Source organism: Hemiscyllium ocellatum, chromosome 15 (assembly GCF_020745735.1).
Source record: "Hemiscyllium ocellatum isolate sHemOce1 chromosome 15, sHemOce1.pat.X.cur, whole genome shotgun sequence".
Lineage (NCBI taxonomy): Eukaryota > Metazoa > Chordata > Chondrichthyes > Orectolobiformes > Hemiscylliidae > Hemiscyllium > Hemiscyllium ocellatum.
Window position 1 is genome coordinate 44,339,565 of NC_083415.1, and position 18,161 is coordinate 44,357,725.

The following is an 18,161-nucleotide window of genomic DNA, read 5'->3' on the forward strand; positions in this document are numbered from 1 at the left end:
CGCCCATTCTGCAAACTGCGCCCAGAATGCTGCCCATTCTGCATCTGTAATGGTTTGTAACCTCACTTCACTTTGTCACCTCTTGATTTCTACCTCTACTTTTATACGTAAGGCAGATGGTACTGGGTGGGTCTTGCAGAATCATGGAGTTGTTTCCTCATCAACAGGCAAAATGGCCTTGGCTCCTTTGATAGTCCCCAGATCTTACTGAAAAACTTCCAGATATTTAATTTGGACTTCAGTCAGGCAGCCACTTTCTAATCAAAAGATATTCAGCCAATGTGAATCTTTCTCAACCAATTTCACCTCATTGAGATTGGGCCTGAGTTGTTTCCTACAATCAGTGGTAACTAAACCAGCTGCTTCTCATGAAAGACCAGAATCAAAATTGCACTCAATGTGTAAATGTTCCTTGGTACAGGTTCTCAGTCTAATTGAGATCTTGCACAAAATTAAGGATTGGAGTCCAGGGCGAATTTTGTAAAAGACTAGTTCTGCGATCACTGAAGTGGCTGCATTGTTATCAATCTCCATTATAACCAGGTGACCATTTTATTAGACATTTATTTTGATTGATTCTAATTTTGATGTTGCTAAGCAATTTCACTGTTCTAAACCAGATGTAGGTGGACTTTTCAGGGTGTGTACTCTCCTGGACATCAGTGTTTTCAGTTCTCTTAATCTATGTCAACAAGGATGCTTTTGCTGACTCAAATTAGGCCGCAACTACAATGGCTTGTTGGCCCAGATCCTGAAGAAAATTCAAACTGTTGGGCCGAGGTTTGGCTTTGTTTTGACATTTTGCTATGGGCTGACTTAGAGTCCCTCTGTCCGGGATATGTCCTGAGTGAGGCTATGCTATTGCCTTCACTCAAGTTATATTCTCTAAGCTCAGTCAGAATGGCAAGGCTGTCCACATTCATCAGAATACTGAGCAACTCATATGTTCCACTTGTTGCATTTTCCAATGCTAAAGACAGATGCAGTGCCTGTTTGAAGTCCAGTTGGGCTTCAGCTAGTAGGCACTTTTGTAAGGTGACATCATTAATCTCACATTCTAAATGGTCTCTCAGCATCACATTAACGTTTAAACCAAAACTCACATGCATCTGCTAGTCATCTTAACCTAGTCAAAAACCCCAAAACAACTCCCTTGGTTCTTGAATTGCTAAGTAAAACCAACAGCATCGCAGAGTTAGAGGAGGATTGGGGTTGTAATATTCCTTAGCTAAATTAATTAACTTTTGACAGGATTTAGTATCTGGTGCCACAGGGCAAGTTAGGCTCTTAATAAGCAAAAAAGCTACAGGTCCACAATCTGTCAGGATAACTCATTGCTTTTCATCTGCACTTAGCATCATTTGCTGGAAAAACAAAACAAATTTGACAGGAGGATTGAAGGAGTCAAGCTTCGCAAATAATGGCATGATGCTAAAAATGGTTACCCCCAACTCAAATGCGACTGTTATTTAATGCACTAGTACAGGACACCTACTCAGCTGGCTCAAAGCCGGCTACTAAAGTGAGCAGAACCTCTGACACTCTTCTTATATAGGACTCCTTGATTGGGTCAAGTTAAATGCCCCAATCAGAGTACTCATATTCTATGTGGTCCACCTGGCTGACTTCATTACAATCTCAACCATTATTTTAAAGCCCATCTCAGCATGTTTCAAAATGGGACTATGAAATGTAAAATATAATTCATGAGTGAAAAAAATCTTGATAAGTCGGCACAGTGGCTCAGTGGTTAGCACTGCTGCCTCACAGCACCAGGGTCCCAGGTTCGATTCCAGCCTCGGGGGACTGTCTGTGTAGAGTTTGCACATTCTCCCCATGTCTGCGTGGGGGTGCTCCGGTTTCCTCCCGCAGGTCAGGTGAACTGGCCATGCTAAATTGCGCATCGTGTCAGGTGCATTAGTCAGAGGTAAATGGGACTGGGTAGGTTACTCTTCGGAGGGTCGGTGTGGACTTGTTGGGCCGAAGGGCCTGTTTCCACACTGTAGGGAATCTAATCTAATCTTCAGTGACTTTATCACATGGAACTTTACAAGGCATTCATCAAAGCATTATTAGTTAAATATAAAATGAATTGCATAAATGATAAATGTATATCTGATTTTTGTTATTTTGATAACATTTTACAAATGGGTGAAAATCTATTTTCTGTTCTTAGGCATTTTGGAAATGTATCCCAATGGCCTTATAACTTTACAATCATTCCAGTCAGTACTCACTTAATAGAACCTCTTTCTTGTCCAATTTAAATTATTGCTGCCCTGTGAATTAGAGTTGTCCTGATTAATTAGTAGTGATTACCTGATCAAGTTTTTTTGATCAATATAATAATCAATAAACAATTATCAGTTCTGATGAAGCCTAACAAACGACCTTGACATAACCTACACATATGGGTTATTCTTTTTTTCTTGTGGCATTAGTACAACAAGCATCGTAATGCAATTTTAGTGTTCAATGTGTTAGATAAAAATTGAAAACAGAAAATATCAGCATTAGGGGCATATCCATGAAATAGATCTTAATTCACATTTAAAGCACTAGCTGCAAGTTTAAAAACATGAAATGAAATGCAGTGTAATTTGCTATTTAATCAAATATGACAAATGCAATTTTTCCTCAAATTAAGGATTTTTTTAATCTAAAGAATCCTATATTAAATGTTTTCGATAGCAATTGTACAGAACATTCCATACAATAGATATTTATTCCAATCAATTTTGAAGGTATGTTCTCCAAGGAACCCTTTTCCACAAAGACATACTTTAAAACAAAGCAAAAATCCTATTAAAACATAACCAGTTACAGTTATTGATTGTTAAATTGGAATATGGTTTCAATTAAGTATTTATCCTTGCAAATCTGACTTTCGTGATGTTGCCATAACTACTGAAATATATGCAACTGAAACATATGTCAGAGTAAATCAGAGGAATACATAATTGTGCTTTAATCTAACATATCGATATTATTGATGATCAGATTAACTAGATACAATCCTGATTCCCATGCTAATATTTCCCACAGGAATATCAAGCTGTATTCAAAGTAAATCACACAATTTTTGAATATTAAGCAGACAACTTCTATCATTAGTCAAATGCTCTCCAATGATGTGGGGGTTCCACTGTTGGACTGGGGTGGGCAAAGTCAGAAATCACACAAATACCGGGTTATAGTGCAACAGGTTTATTTAAAATCACAAGCTTTCAAAGTGCAGCCCCTTCGTCATGCATGTGTTATATGTGCGGCTAGCAAAGCTGCCTTTGAAGTGTACTATCTGCATCCTACATTGTTAGAATTAAAGAATACAACTACTATTGATATCTTGGTTTCATGAGGCAAATCTTGTTGATGATTGAAGTTGGCTGCAGAACTGGCTAGAGGTACACGCTGCCATTTCCAATGAAGACCCACCATACTACATGGCAATCAGGCCATGGAGAGACCACCAACAAGGCCTCCATTCAGATCAGCAAGGCCTTCCTGGAAATGATCCCACAGCCAAGGGATCAGATCGAAGCTCTGCAGCCCTGCAACATTGAGTCATAGAATGGTGGTGGACAACTAAACAACTCACTGGAGGATGGGTCTCTGCAAATATCCCCATCTTCAATGATAGAGGAAGCCAACATACCAGTGCAAAAGATAAAGTTCAAGTATTCACAACAATCTTCAGCCAGAAGTGCCAAATGCATGATCCATCTCAGACTCCTCGATGATCCCCAGCATCAGAGATACCAGTCTTCAATTCACTACACATGATATCAAAAAATGGTTGGAGGTACTGGATATGCAAAGGCTATGGGTCCTGAGAACATCGCGGAAGATTTGTGCTCCAGAACTTGCTGCTCCCCTAGCTAAGCTGTTCCAGTACAGTTACAACAGTGGCATCTACTCAACAATGTGGAAAATTGCCCTAGTATGTCCTGTACAGCAAAAGCAGGACAAACCCAACCCAGCCAATTACCACCCCATCAGTCTACTCTCAATCATCAGTAACATGATTGAAGGTGTCATCAACAGTGCTACCAAACAGCACTTGCTCAGCAGTAACCAATTCAGTTGGGTTCCACCAGGGCCACTCAGCTCATGATCTCACTACAGCCTTTGTTCAAACATGGACAAAAAAGCTGAATTCCAGAGGTGAGGTGAGACATCAAAGCTACGTGTGACCACATGTGGCATCAAGGAACCCTTGCAAAACAGGAAAGAATGGATATCAGGGGACAAGTTCTCTGCTGGTTGGAGTCATGCCTGATTTTGAAAGTCAAATTATCTCATCTCCCGAAGATCTCTGCAGGAGTTCCTCAGGATAGTGTCAAGCATTGTTAACTGTTTCATCAAGGACCTGTGTCATACAGTCAGAAATTGGGATGTTCAATGATGATCGTGCAATGTTCTACACATTAGATACTGAAGCAATCCATGTTCAAATGCAACATGATCTGGACAATAATTAGGCTTGGGCTGACAAGTGGAAAGTAACATTCACTCCACATTAATGTCAGGCAAAAACCATCTCCAATAAGAGACAATCTAACCATCACCCTTGACATTCAATGGTATTTCCATTACTGATTCCCCCACTGTCAACATCCCTGAGGTTATCATTGACCAGAAACTCAGCTTGACTCTCCACATAAACACAATCGCTATAAGAACAGCTCGGATGCTAGGAATATTGCAGTGAGTAACTCCCCTCTTCACTCCCCAAAGCCTGTTTACCATCTACACGTCACAAGTCAGGAGTGTGATTGAATACCTCTCACTGGTTTGGATAGGTTCAGTTCCAACAACACTCAGAAGCTAGATATCATCCAGGACAAAGCAGCCTGCTTGATTGATACCACATCTAGAAGCATCGACTACCGATGCTCAATATCAGCAGTGCATATTATCTGCAAGATGCTCTGCAGAAATTCACTAATGATCCTTAGACAGCACCTTCCAAAATCATGACCACTTCCATATAGAAGAACACCACCACCTGTAAGTTACTTTCCAAGCCACTTACCATCCAGACTTGAAGTATATCATTGTTCCTTCACTGTCACTGAATCAAAATCCTGGAATTCCATCCTAAGGGCATTGTGGGTCCTATAACACATGGATTACAGCGGTTCAAGAAGGCAGCTCACCACCACATTGTAGCAATGGCTAAAACATGCTGCCCAGCCAGCAATCCCCATGTCCCAGAAAAGAACAAAAAAGAGAAATCATGACCGAAGAGCAGAGTTCCTACACAGTGAGAATTGTCAGCCAGTCAACAGGATTAGATGCAAGGCCGACATGTAGCACCCAGCAAGCACCACAATGCCTGACATCCAGCTCCTCGAACAGGCACTGATTGCCTTGGATCAAAGGATCCCTCTCCGTGGAGACATGACAAATGGTCTATATATTGTGCGTGCCATGTAGTGATAGCTCCATTTCATCAATCCCTGCAGTGGCAGGTTGAGGCTGTTAAGTGAAGCATAATCTCTGTTTTTTGGTGGGGAAAAGGTTGACCATGCGTTTTCTCACCCTGTACCTATTAGGTGAAGAATTAATGATGGTGGGCTTTTGGTACACCTTCACTCAACCTCTGGCCTTCATGCTGACTTCCTCAGAAAGCAGAAAGTTCTACATGTTATTTCTGAAAGTGATTCCAGATTATAGATATTACACTAAAACAAACTAGTAAAGCATTTTCTTTACCAAACCAAAGTAACTTCTACTTAGTTGGTGACATAAAATCCTTAAAAACTTAGGTACTCCTTCAAATAAGCTGCTACTATTGAATGGAACAGCTTAGTCACTGAGGATACATTTATACTGCAAGTTTAGCAGAGAGCAAAGTGATTTTTGCTTTGCACCAACACCAAAGAAGCAGTGTAAATCTCAAGTCAATGTCCAATCTGACTTACAATACATTTAGAGTTGGATCCCTGGGCACTTTGTAAACTCATCTAATCCCAATTTAAGTATTATTGAGGCATGAGGATTATGGACTCTGTTCACATTCTAACATCAAAATTCTTCTGATTACTTTGGTCAGAAACATTGGGTCCTAAGAACATCCTAGAGCAGCTCATTTACTCAATGAATTACAACTGTAAAGCAGTCACATAGGCAACCATAACAGTGAAGTTATTTTTACTAAGGCTCCACAGATAATAAATATTGATTGATTGACCAGTTAGTCTGTTTTCACAGATTTTGGCCAAGGGAGAAATTTTATTGAATAATAGAGATGCCCCTGCTCATCTTCAAGTGGTTTCCTGGACATTTTTCCATCCACCTGAACCTCCAAGCAGCCTTCATTTGACCTTTCCGCAATAGTGCTCAAGGATAGTACCTCCAACAATACAGCACTCAATTATTTTGCATTTGGCTTAGAGACATCAACTGGTCTTTATTTTGTTATATGTAATTAAATCTCGACTGACCAGTGATGACAGGTGCAATTATTTATTTAATTTGCAGAATGTTGTTTGTCATATTGATACTTGTAGGGCTGGTGTTCTTCACAGAAGGAACAATACATAATAGTAGAAAGCAAAAGCTATTTCACTCCATTTAATGTGTACAATATTCAGTGCAAATACTATTTCAACCATTAAAAAGGCTAGCTGATTTACAGATTTCAATACTCATTTTGAAGTCAGAAATAACATGTACATACTCTGTGCCTGTATCAAAACAAAAAACAGGTGACAGCCATTCTCTGGTTAATCTCTCAGGGCAATGTCTTTACCAATCAGAATTAACCAGCCTTGATTAAAAATTAAACAAAGCTTGGCAGTTTCTTGTCAATCATCATTAGGGTGGTGCATTCTCCGTGGCAGAGCCTCAATCAATCAGCTCCACTTACCAATCAATTCATTTTACTTTGGTACATCTTGGAAACTGGAGACAAGATGAAAAGCCTTGCCGAAGACTGTCTTTTACAGAAACATTCATAATTTTATACAAATTGAACTTATTTGCTTTAGAATTAGAAGGTGTACTGCATTGTTGATTCCCACTTCACTTTGCTGGTACCTGTGGGATTTCATCATACTCCAGGCTGAGGTGATGAGAAGGCGGACATCTGTTGTGAAAGATTCTAAACTTAAGAAGATGGTACTTCTCTGAGAGTGCAGTACTAATTCAAAAACAAAGCGCCAGATGAAACTAAAATCTACAATCTTCCGAATTTTGCCTAAAGCCATCATGGTCTTAGAAGACATATAACATCGTAATATGTTAAAAATTAATTTGTTTGTATGTTCTATAATCAGTATTTTGGAATAAACTACTTGAATTTTAATCATTCTTGTCATTAAACCCGAATGTGTCTATAAGTCATTTCCAGGAAGGTACGTTATTGACAAACAAAAATACAATTCTGGAGATTTATTTCAAGCAGTTCTATTGCATTGAAAAGAAGTATAATGGCTTTTGGGAGCATGATAGGTGTAAATCTGAAAAAGCATCCTACAATGTTGTTGAAACCAGATACAAATCATGAGAGGTATACTAGGTGAATTCTGTTTTTTATGTTTTTAAACAAATATGACATCCATTTTGGCCATGTCATTCCTCATTTATTTGATTGGTCCTGAAAGATGGGTGAAATAAATTTGTTCTTCAACGCTGCAGCAACTGCATTTCTCCATTGCAATATTGAATTTCTGCAAAATCAATATTGTTGCTATGTTATAACTGTTTCAGTAAATTCAATACCATTCATTACAACAGAGTTATCTGACTCCAATCATCTATAGCATACAACAAACAAAACAGTGTTTGCATATGTTTTGGCTGAAAGATACCAGGGAGCATGCTGTAAATTTAACATAGAGTAGTGCAATGTTTACTACATCTTGCGTATTGATTTCCAACAACACTCTAGTAACCAAGCACTCGACTCATTCATGACGAGAATGAATAATATCATCCCATGTTGCACAGCTGTAATAAACTATGTATTTCTATTTTTATTTCAAGTAAATCTGTTTTATTAAAGAAAAATGCCTGATTAATTACTGCTATGTTAGTAAACAGGTGGAAGAGATTCAAGGTAATGAAAGGCAATCTGGTTGGGGCCAATCGCATCAGTTTCACCCTTTTCTCAGGGGATACCAGATTTAAGTTTTAAATAGCTTTTTCACACTCATTAGCAAAATTATGATTAGAATTTAACTGATGCATCTTAAAGGGGCATTCCTCTTAACACCACTGACCATGTCCAAAAGCAACCCCAAATATCACATGCTGTTTCCCATTCACTAAGCTATTTGGTGAGCCTGAAGGATTCAATCTCTTTTAAGCATACATCAAAAATTGTGTACTCCTAATAAATAAACCAATGTGATTTTGTAAGTTTTTTTAACAAAGACAGATGCAAATTGTAAGTGGATGTTAGAGTCAATTTTACACATAGCTGTGCGCATAGTGAGCTTTGCTAAAGAAACTTAATGCCTGTAATTTTCCATCCATGCACAAAAATTATGAACAACACCCTTGTGATTCCTCAGCTCACAGAGCTTGTGATGAGGCTCCTGACCAGTGTTACTGACTTGGCAAATTACCCTCATTGTATCTTACTCACAGACTGCAATTTGCACTCAAAAAAAGACTTGATCAGATAAGATCTATACCTTCATCAGTCTTTCTTTAAAGAATATATTTGTCATTTGCACAGTGAGAGCAACATTATTAAATTGCTGAAGTCATGCCTCAAACTGCTTAAACAGTAATTGTAGAACCTGACAGCCCATTTCTTTGAGGAATCTTGTGTACATAAGAACGGTTCTCTTAGACATAGAGATTTAAACGAAAGAAAACAAACATCCTTTCCCTGAATGAAAATTAAAACTCAAATTTATTACATTTAATCACTCAAAGGGGCAGCTTTTATTCAAACAGTAAGGCTTGATGCTCTTCTCCAATGCCTGATTTTCAAAAATTGCAATCACTCCAAAATCATTACTCTGACATTTACAATATGACTGCTCTCATCTCAAGCCACTTTACCATGTTACACAGATGAAGCCTGAGCATCCTATTCCAATCTTTCCACCGCCCCAGGGATATCATTTCCAGTCTTATAATTAATTCCATAGAGTTATCTTAGTGATTAGATTTTCATTCTGCTGAAGTACCTTAGAAGATAGAGAGTAACCAACTTATTTGCCTTTGTTATTTATAATGAATTAATTTTATGTTTAATTCATCACTGAAACATACTTTACTTTCTAGTTGCTTACAGGAGAATATGAGTTGCCCATTTTGGTATACTGAGACAAACTTCACAATAAAATAGAACTTTGAAATGGATAACCAAATTTTGAATCTTTCCTTAATTTACCAAAACATACTTTCGGAGATCTAATATTTTATGCACAATCATATTCATTGTTCCTTCAAGGACAACTGAACTGTCACTAATACAAATTTGATCAGATGTATATCTTGAGTGAATGTACTATGTTTCAGCTTCAGTTCACTGAAGTTTGAGGTCAATGAATTGTGTTCAATAATTGATATTCCTTTGTAGAATGACAAATATGAAAACAATTGTTTATTGTGAGTTTTCAGAAATATTTAAGACAGATTAGAATTACAAACCACATCAACATATAAGTTGATGAAAAATGAACATTATAAGAAAACAAAGAGATTATTCGATTCAGTGAAAAGTGGAAATTGGTCAGGTATGTTTTGGTGTTTCCCCGCTTTGTTGTGCATGTATTGCAGTTTTACCTTGTTTAGACTTAACTTTGTAACTGCACTTTTAGTTTTAAGTTATCGATTCAAGTTCTGATGTCAGAAATTAGCACAGAAATTAGGCTAACATTTTTGAGGCATGAGAGCAGTTAAAATGTAAATGTCAGATCACTGATTTTCAAATGATTGACAAGTGCAATTTTTAAAAAAAAGTCATCACAAACGTGCATGAAACCTTAATGCCTGAAAAAAGGCCAACCTTTTAACTCATTTGATTTTTAAAAATTTAATAGGAAGGATATGTGTTTTCTTTCTGCTTAAATCTCTACATTTAAAGAATAATTTTCATACATTAGCCTCCATAAAGAAATTGGCATTCTAAAATTCTGAATGAAGTAGTCAGAGTCATGACCACAGCATAACTTGCTAATAGTGCTGAGAAAATGTTGAAGTTTTGGAGAAACCATCTTTTTGTTTAAACATTAAACCATAGCACATTTTTCAACATTCCTAATAAACAGCTTATTGAAATGTCAACTCTCCTGCTCTTTGGATGCTGCCTGACCAGCTGTGCTTTTCCAGCGCCACACTTTTTGACTCTGATCTCCAGCATCTGTAGTCCTCACTTTCTCCTCTGGCTCTTAACTGTCAATCATCATTAGTTGATATATTCTCTTTGGCAACACCTTTGCCAACCAATCAGCACTGTCCTCTCATGCAGCATAAATGTTGGTTTTTCTCTTTGAATTGGTATTCTTCTAAATTGTTCTGATCATTGCAAACAAAAAGCAGTGACAAAATGTTAAGGATAGTACTCAAAGAAAAGCAAAGTGATCCCCCAAGTTTTGTTGATGAACAATTTGCAATCAAATAAAAAGTTTTGTTAGTTATTCAGTTCATTGTGTGTGGGAATTGGTTGTATAGAAAAGACCGCTATTGTACGTAGCTATGTTATGAGAGTTGCAGGAAGATGTTTATAACTGCAAATACTTTCCTCACTTTTTTCCAAAGCCATAATCTCTCAGAATTTGTGGTACTTACATTGATTAGGCTGTCAGCTATTATGATTGTGTGAAATTGATGGCAATGGTCACCTTCCACAAAACATGGAAATCGAGACGTTACTGCTAGTGATATCCGACTTCTCTAAAGTTTGCACTGTTGCAGTCTTTGCAAACAGAATCGAAATAAAAACAATTGAATTATTGTGAACTTCAAATATTTGCCTACCATTCTTAAGTTCTGGACAAATGACAAGGATTAAGTCTTGTTTAAGCAGGAGTAAATGAGTTGTTAACAGTATGCTAAGTCATGGCATCTGCTGAACAAACACTCCTGTTGTTAAAAAAATTAATTTTACACTTGATTAATTTCATCCCTTTAGATTAATATATTAAATTACATTTTTTAGAAGAATGAAAATTAAATTTGTGCTCCAATATTTGAGTTTCTTCCTTCAACTCAAGCATATGTCTCAATTTTTCTCAGGGCGATGACCTAACCAATCAGAGTCAACCTTTCCGGTTTAAAATTTAAACACAGTCTGGCTATTGACTGCGGCGCTGAAAAAGCACAGCCGGTCAGGCAGCATCTGAGGAGGAGGAGACTCAACATTTCGAGCATAAGCTCTTCAGCAGGAATCAACATTTGTGACGAACAGCTTATGCTCGAAACGTTGACTCTCCTGTTCCTTGGATGCTGCCTGACCGGCTGTGCTTTTCCAGCACCACACTTTTTGACTCTGATCTCCAGCATTCCAGCATCTGCAGTCCTCACTTTCTCCTCTGGTTATTAACTGTTAATCGTTATTAGTTGGTATATTTTCTTTGGCAACACCTCTGCCAATGAGAGTGCCTTTGTCAATCAATCAGCAATGTCCTCTCATCCAATATAAATGCTGGTTTTCCCTTTGAATTTGTATTCCTTCAAGTTGTTCTAATCATTACAAAATAAAAAGCAGTGACAAAATGTATCCGTTCTCAGCAGTACAAGTTATGCTCTACAAAAATACAATTTATATTTGTATTGCCATTCCTAAGTATCGTGGTTTGTTTAAACAGCATGCCTGCTACTGCCCTGTTGTTGGTTGACACTATCGCTTGCAAAATTCTGCAAGTCTGCAAATTCAAATTACTTTTGGAAGAAAGAACATATGTGTATTAGGTTTAGTTCATACTTTGTGGGTAGCTTATTTCTGAGGTCTGTAGTGAGCTCTATCATATTGTTGCAGGTTGCTCAACCGAGAACATGAATTATTTCAAAGCTAATATTTTATCCTGATCTTCTTTAGACTCATGTTAAATCAGAATCTAGGATAGCATGGTGGCTTAGTACAGCTGCCTTATAGAACTAGGGACCCAAGTTCAATTCCAGCCTCAGCTGACTGTGTGTGGAGTTAGCACATTCTCCTTGTGTCTGCATGGCTTTCCTCAAGGTGATCTGGTTTCCTCCCTCAGTCCAAAGATGTGCAGGTTCAGTGAATTGGCCTCGCTAAATTGTCCAGGGATGTGAGGATTAGCTGTGGGAAAGGCGGGGTCAGTCTGGGTGGGATGCTCTTTGGAGGGTTGGTGTGGACTAGTTGGGCTGAATGGCCTTATTCCACACTGCAGGGATTCTAAGTACATCTAGTTTAGAAATGTATACATAAAAGTGTCTTGCTTTTATATACTGCTTTCAAGATGCCCCAAAGTACTTTCCAGACAATGAGACAACTCGGAAAGGTAAAGATACAGCTGTCAAATTTGTTTCCATAAATTTCAATGTATAGGTAACCAGGTATTTTGTTTATTTCTATTGTTTGATGGATAAATATTATTAACACATTGAGTATAACTCTCCTGCTCTTTCTAAAATGGTACTCGTGGATCTTTTCTCTCTACCTGAGCAGGCAGGTAAGGCTTGATTGATGTTAATTGAGTCTCCTTAGTATTAGGAGAAAGTGAGTACCACAGATGCTGGAGATCAGAGTCTAAAGTATGGTGCTGGAAAAGCACAGCAAGTCAGGCAGCATCCGAGGAACAGGAGAATCAATGTTTTTGGCATTTGACCCATTCCTGATGAAGGGCTTATGCCCAATATATTGATTTTCCTGCACCTGAGATGCTCACTGACCTGCTGTGCTTTTCCAGTTACTCCTTCCCTCAGTAATAGACTGCACTTGGGACTTGGCCCAGACTTCTGTGTTTAAGTCCTGGAATGGACTTGCGCCTGCAACATTTTGACTCAGAGGTTAGAGTGCAAGTAATTAATCCAGAACTAATTTCTTCAAAATACTTTTTTCTTCAAATCATCTATCGAAACCTTCAGTAGAAAATTAGTTTGTGTATGAAATGAAGATAACTTACAGCCTGTACAATTAAAAAGTTATATTATCTCCCTCCTTTTCTTTCTTTCATTTTGGCCTCATTGATATCAGCATCTCTATGTGACACTATTGATTAATTATTTGTACTTTTTAAAATCATTTTTACAACAGCTTTCTCTTCTTCCTTAACCCTAAGTAGCTCCTAGTAATCCTAAATTAACACTAAGTGGTTGGAATGCTTTTCAATTATATCATTGGATCAGGAATGATTTCACCGGCATCAAACACACCTACTATTTCCTTCAGAGCACTGGAAACATACTCTGGACTTTGCTTTTAAATCATTTTATCAGATAAAATTACCTAATCACAAAATGAACAACAGAAACTGCAAACCATAGTGAGGCAAGATTGTACTATAATTGTGATCCTCAATATACCATTGTTGCCTGTGATTTATCAAGAGAGTTCAAATTTAGACAAAACATGATGTATCACAGGTTCATTAATCTACATATCCTCACTGAATTACGATATTTGGCAAACTTCAATAGTATCTGAAATGGTCAGCTTCTAGCTGTATTGTAATATTGAATTTTTTTGTGGTCTAAAAACTGACAAGATTGCTTACATCTGAAATATAAAGGCATCAAGTGCCACAAACACAGCATGTCAGCATCTGATTCGTGTCTCAATCATTCATAACATTTACCTGTCTCCTCCCTTAAGAAGTGCAAATGGAGCTGCTAAGTAATTCCAGTATGTTCTGCATTTATTTCATGTTTACAGTATTCATAATTTCCTTTTATTTAACAGAACATCTAATTTGCACAACGCAGTACATAACACCCAAATAATTAATAACTTTGTCTTCACATAAGCACAATGCAAAAGCCAGATTCAAATATTAACACGTCTAACCACTTTTTAAAATTTTTTTTCTTGAAAGTTTCAGTTTAATTTAAAAGAGAACTCGAGCATAGACCTCTTCCTACATTATCTTGAACAATTACCTGGTGATTTATAGAATCATCGAAGCCCTTTGTATTCCATTTGCAAGCATGCACCATGAAACTTGAAGTATTCCATTACCTACCTTCTTAAAAAATATCTCACTGTGACTGGGAATGCAATATGTTGAAATTAAGGGAAATCTGAATGATTGAAATTATATGTAAGTCTGTTTAGTTTTCACTTTCAGCTTGTAGCTGAAAGGGCTGCATTCCGCGTTTGGAGGCTCTTTCTCTTGGAATTCATCAAGACACCACTTCCTAAGGTTGTCATTTTGTGCATGGACAGGTGAGTGGGCAGCAGCTGCACTTATCCACTGTCCACGTCCTGTCAGTCCTCGCTTTTGAGGTAGAAACACTGAGTAATGTGACAGATTCTGTGTTGTGTCTGCATTAGAGAAGCTGGAGAATGAGTAAGAGAAGGTAAGGGCCATAGTTCACATCCATCATCTGATCACTCAGTCCAAAATTACAATATTTTACAGTTCCATTTTCAAAAGTATTATAAGTAGCTTAGAAAATGCACATACTGTAAAATACAATTAATTTCTATTAGAAAATGCACAAACTTGAATAAAATATGACTTATCATATGTTGTAAACATAGTGCAAAAAAATTATTAGATAAATAATGGTCTTGAACATCAATGTAGGCTTTTGGAACTAATGTTTCAATAACAATAGGATGTGTTTTATATCTAATATGCTCGAGAATTAGAATATTATGGATTCAAAATGGGAAAGGATACTTTTGATTCAACAACAATGCAATTGTATCTGTTTCAGACTGCCTATATATTGTTTAAAATGAACTACACCTTTTTCTATTTAATATTTCTTTAACATTAGAATTAAGCTGGAGCTTTTTCCACTTTGGAATAGCGAGATCCCTTCCAAATGGCATTGTTTAGAGCGCCATCTCGTGGTAACAATAATTTTCCACTTTCTAAAAGAGGAAAAAGTTCAACTAAATTTGTTGTGAAAATGATGAACTATGAAGTTAGTTTTGAATAGAGAATCTTACTTCACCATTACAACAGAATTTCCATTGACGAACTTATAATGAAGATAATTAGCAAGCTAAACTTTTCAACTTTTCACATTATATGAGCTATATAAGAATACTTATCACTTATGAGAATGCAGGGATGTCAGATCTTTTATGGAATATAAAGCTATGTAAAAGATGAAGATGCTGACTATAACATATGCTTATTAATAATTCATCACAGAAATTTACACAACAGATATAATTATTGAGTGTTCATAACGAAGAGGATTATGTGGAGCAACACTTCATAAATGTATTTTTTTGCAGGAAAATGAATTTCCAGATTTCTGTAACATTTCAACATAAGTGGCGAATTTTTGGCAGAAGCAATGTCATACTCCTCAAAAAAAAGAATTGCCTTACATAACTAATACCATATGATTGGCAAATTAACATAGTTTTGTTTGTTTATCCACATATTTGCCAATTGAAAACATGAGTAAGCTTGATATACTCTTTGCCAATTACCTTATGAACATAGCATCTCCTCTGGGCAATAACATGCACAAGAATTTTGGTCAATTATTTCCCCACCTCTGTCCAGTCATATTGAGGGTCTGATTTCATAAACAAAACACCAATGTTTCATCTCACGTGGGACCGGCTAACTCAGCACAGACCAGGAATTATACCCAGATCTTCCTGTGATTATCCTAAACCATTGAGCTCAGTGCCACATTGTTTGATTTTGCTCCTACCCAATCAACTCTTACAAGCTCTTTCTCCCTCCACCATCCAGTGAAGGATTTGCACTGACTCATCTGATTGCCTTTGCATGTGGCCTGTAACACGGGTAACAATGTCAGGGTAAGGTATGCCAATGTGAAAAATGCCTAAGGACATTTATTTTGCAAATTAAACGTACATCTTTAATTATCAGCATGGAACGTCTTATATTGTGAAAAGATTGGTTAGGAAATTTATAGCCTGGTCCTTTGCTGTTTTTCAGTTTAGATTGGGAATAAAGGAAGGTATTTCAATGTAAAAAAAACAAAGAATGCACAACTATTTTCATTCAGGATTGATGCACCTGAAACAAGAATGTTTGTTCTGGTTTCCACTTTGTCATAAACATTCACATGCACCACCAGCACATAATCTTTACTTATGGATTTTGCTTTTAAAAACCCAGGGCTCTACAACCACAGAAAACCACCCCAACACATGCAAGTTGAGGCTTTGTGTGGGATAGTCGATTTTTGAAGGTGTTGTTTAACTGAACTCAGAGCTTCCTCCAATATATTTTGAAGCTGGAACCCTCATTAGAACAGTCAGTGTTACAGTGCTAAAAATGCAGTGTTGCTCCTGATGTGGTTTCATTTGGCTGGGAGTCAGCCGTCTGCAGGCAGTTGACAAAACTTTAGCTGATTTTTTAAGGATCGATCAGATTCAATCATAAGAGGTGTGGGGGCGTTCGAGACCCGTTCCAAACAATAGAATGTGCTGCCAATTATCTCGAAAATTACTCTTTTTTTTTAACACTTGCAACATCCTGATTATTATGTGCCTGCAGCGTTCATGGTTCATATGCAATTTCGAAGGCTCAAGGTTACAGTAAGACTCCAGTTCCGATGGATAGTTTGCTGACCCCCCGGGAAACGGGAGAGATCTCCTGCTGGAGATTACGAGCTGGTCAAATCCACTCCGCCCTCTTTCCAACCCCATGCTGACCAAATGGGCACATTGGAACATTACCTTTTCAAAACAGATGCTTGAGTTTCAAAGCGGCTGTGAATGGGTAACCCCCAAAGTAAGCGGTGACCAGTAGGATCTACCAGCTTTTAACAACGAGTGCCAAGGAGCTGAAAATAATACATCTCTCCTTCTGCACAACATATGGTAAACTTCACCAAAAGAAGTTACGCAACCTCACTTAGGAGGCACTTGCTGGAAGTCGATTTTACAGCAATGTTTGAGAAACCGGTATAAAGCCCCAAAACAAAAGGTCAATTCGAGATATTGATTTTTTTCTCTTTTACGTGGCATTTGGTGAGTTTGAACCAAGTGATCACTGCATAATCTGGAGTTGGAAATTCAAATTGCTAAGCATTGCCATCTTAAACATTCACGGTCGAGCTCATTCTGAGATATCATTCATTGACTTTAAGAGAGGGCTCCTCATTATCGATGATCATTGTGATGGCCACCATCAAGTTTTACAACTTACCCCATGCAGACCAGCCCCATACGCTGCGCGGTACATGTCGGTCTCTGAAGGCTTGAACTTACCTGCGAAGACTTGTCCCTCTGCGCTTGACCACAGATATACCAGAAGACAGAGGGGAATCCAGAGCGGTCTCATATCTAGCAATTTTTCTCGCATTACTTGGGCCGCTGTGGCATTATCCCGCCGGCCGGCTGATTAGCAAGAGATGATCCGTTGGAGATACCCGGAGCGCCGTGATGTACTTAAATGCTGACTGCTTCTGGCTCTGCCTGGCAGCTTGAAGATGTTGAAGTAGTTGCTCTGTGAGGACTCCCCCGGGTCCTGACGCAGACTGCTTCCCTGTTTCTCTCTCACACACACATACACACACACACACGTACGCGGCTGAGCGCGAAGCTGGCTTCCAACTCAAATATTCGGGAGAGAAATCGCTTCCTTTGCAACTGGCGCAATCCAGTTTTTTTTAAAGCAGTTCAGAAAGACAACGGTTCCACATTCAGGTATAAGGATGAAACTGTCAGAAACTGACTACCCTGAAGAATGATCGGGCTACAACACATGCTCGGCTGGAGCAAACAGGTTGATAGAGGTCTAGAGGAATATCTGATAGTTCATTTGAGTGACAAGTCCAGCAGTATCGAGTGAATCGAGCTATTTGTGACCGAGAGCCTGCAGTACAATGAAGATAATTATGAGTCAAGATGACTATCATTTTTTTTCAACTGACAACAGCGATATCATGGAGTAGTAATGTGTCCTATAAATACTGAAGTATTTCAGATTTCCAATGATCAGTTATCTCTTCGTGCATACATTGCTCTAAATTCTCAAAAAAACTATTAAAAGCGGGGACACAGAAGCCAGTTATAATGCTCAGTTGTTTTTCAAACTTAATCATTAAACAATTTTCTCCAA

General features: G+C 37.9%; 1 protein-coding gene across 1 annotated transcript in view; it reads right to left on the reverse strand.

Moving 5' to 3' along the window:
- Positions 1 to 17,478, reverse strand: part of ptprt (protein tyrosine phosphatase receptor type T) — a 1,408,195-nt gene extending 1,390,717 nt beyond the window's left edge. The window contains exon 1 of the mRNA XM_060836083.1: positions 17,309 to 17,478. Within this exon, the coding sequence (XP_060692066.1) occupies positions 17,309 to 17,402 (94 nt within the window). The 5' untranslated portion in view covers positions 17,403 to 17,478. The remainder of the gene's footprint in view (positions 1 to 17,308) is intronic.
- Between the last annotated feature and the right edge of the window lie 683 nt (positions 17,479 to 18,161).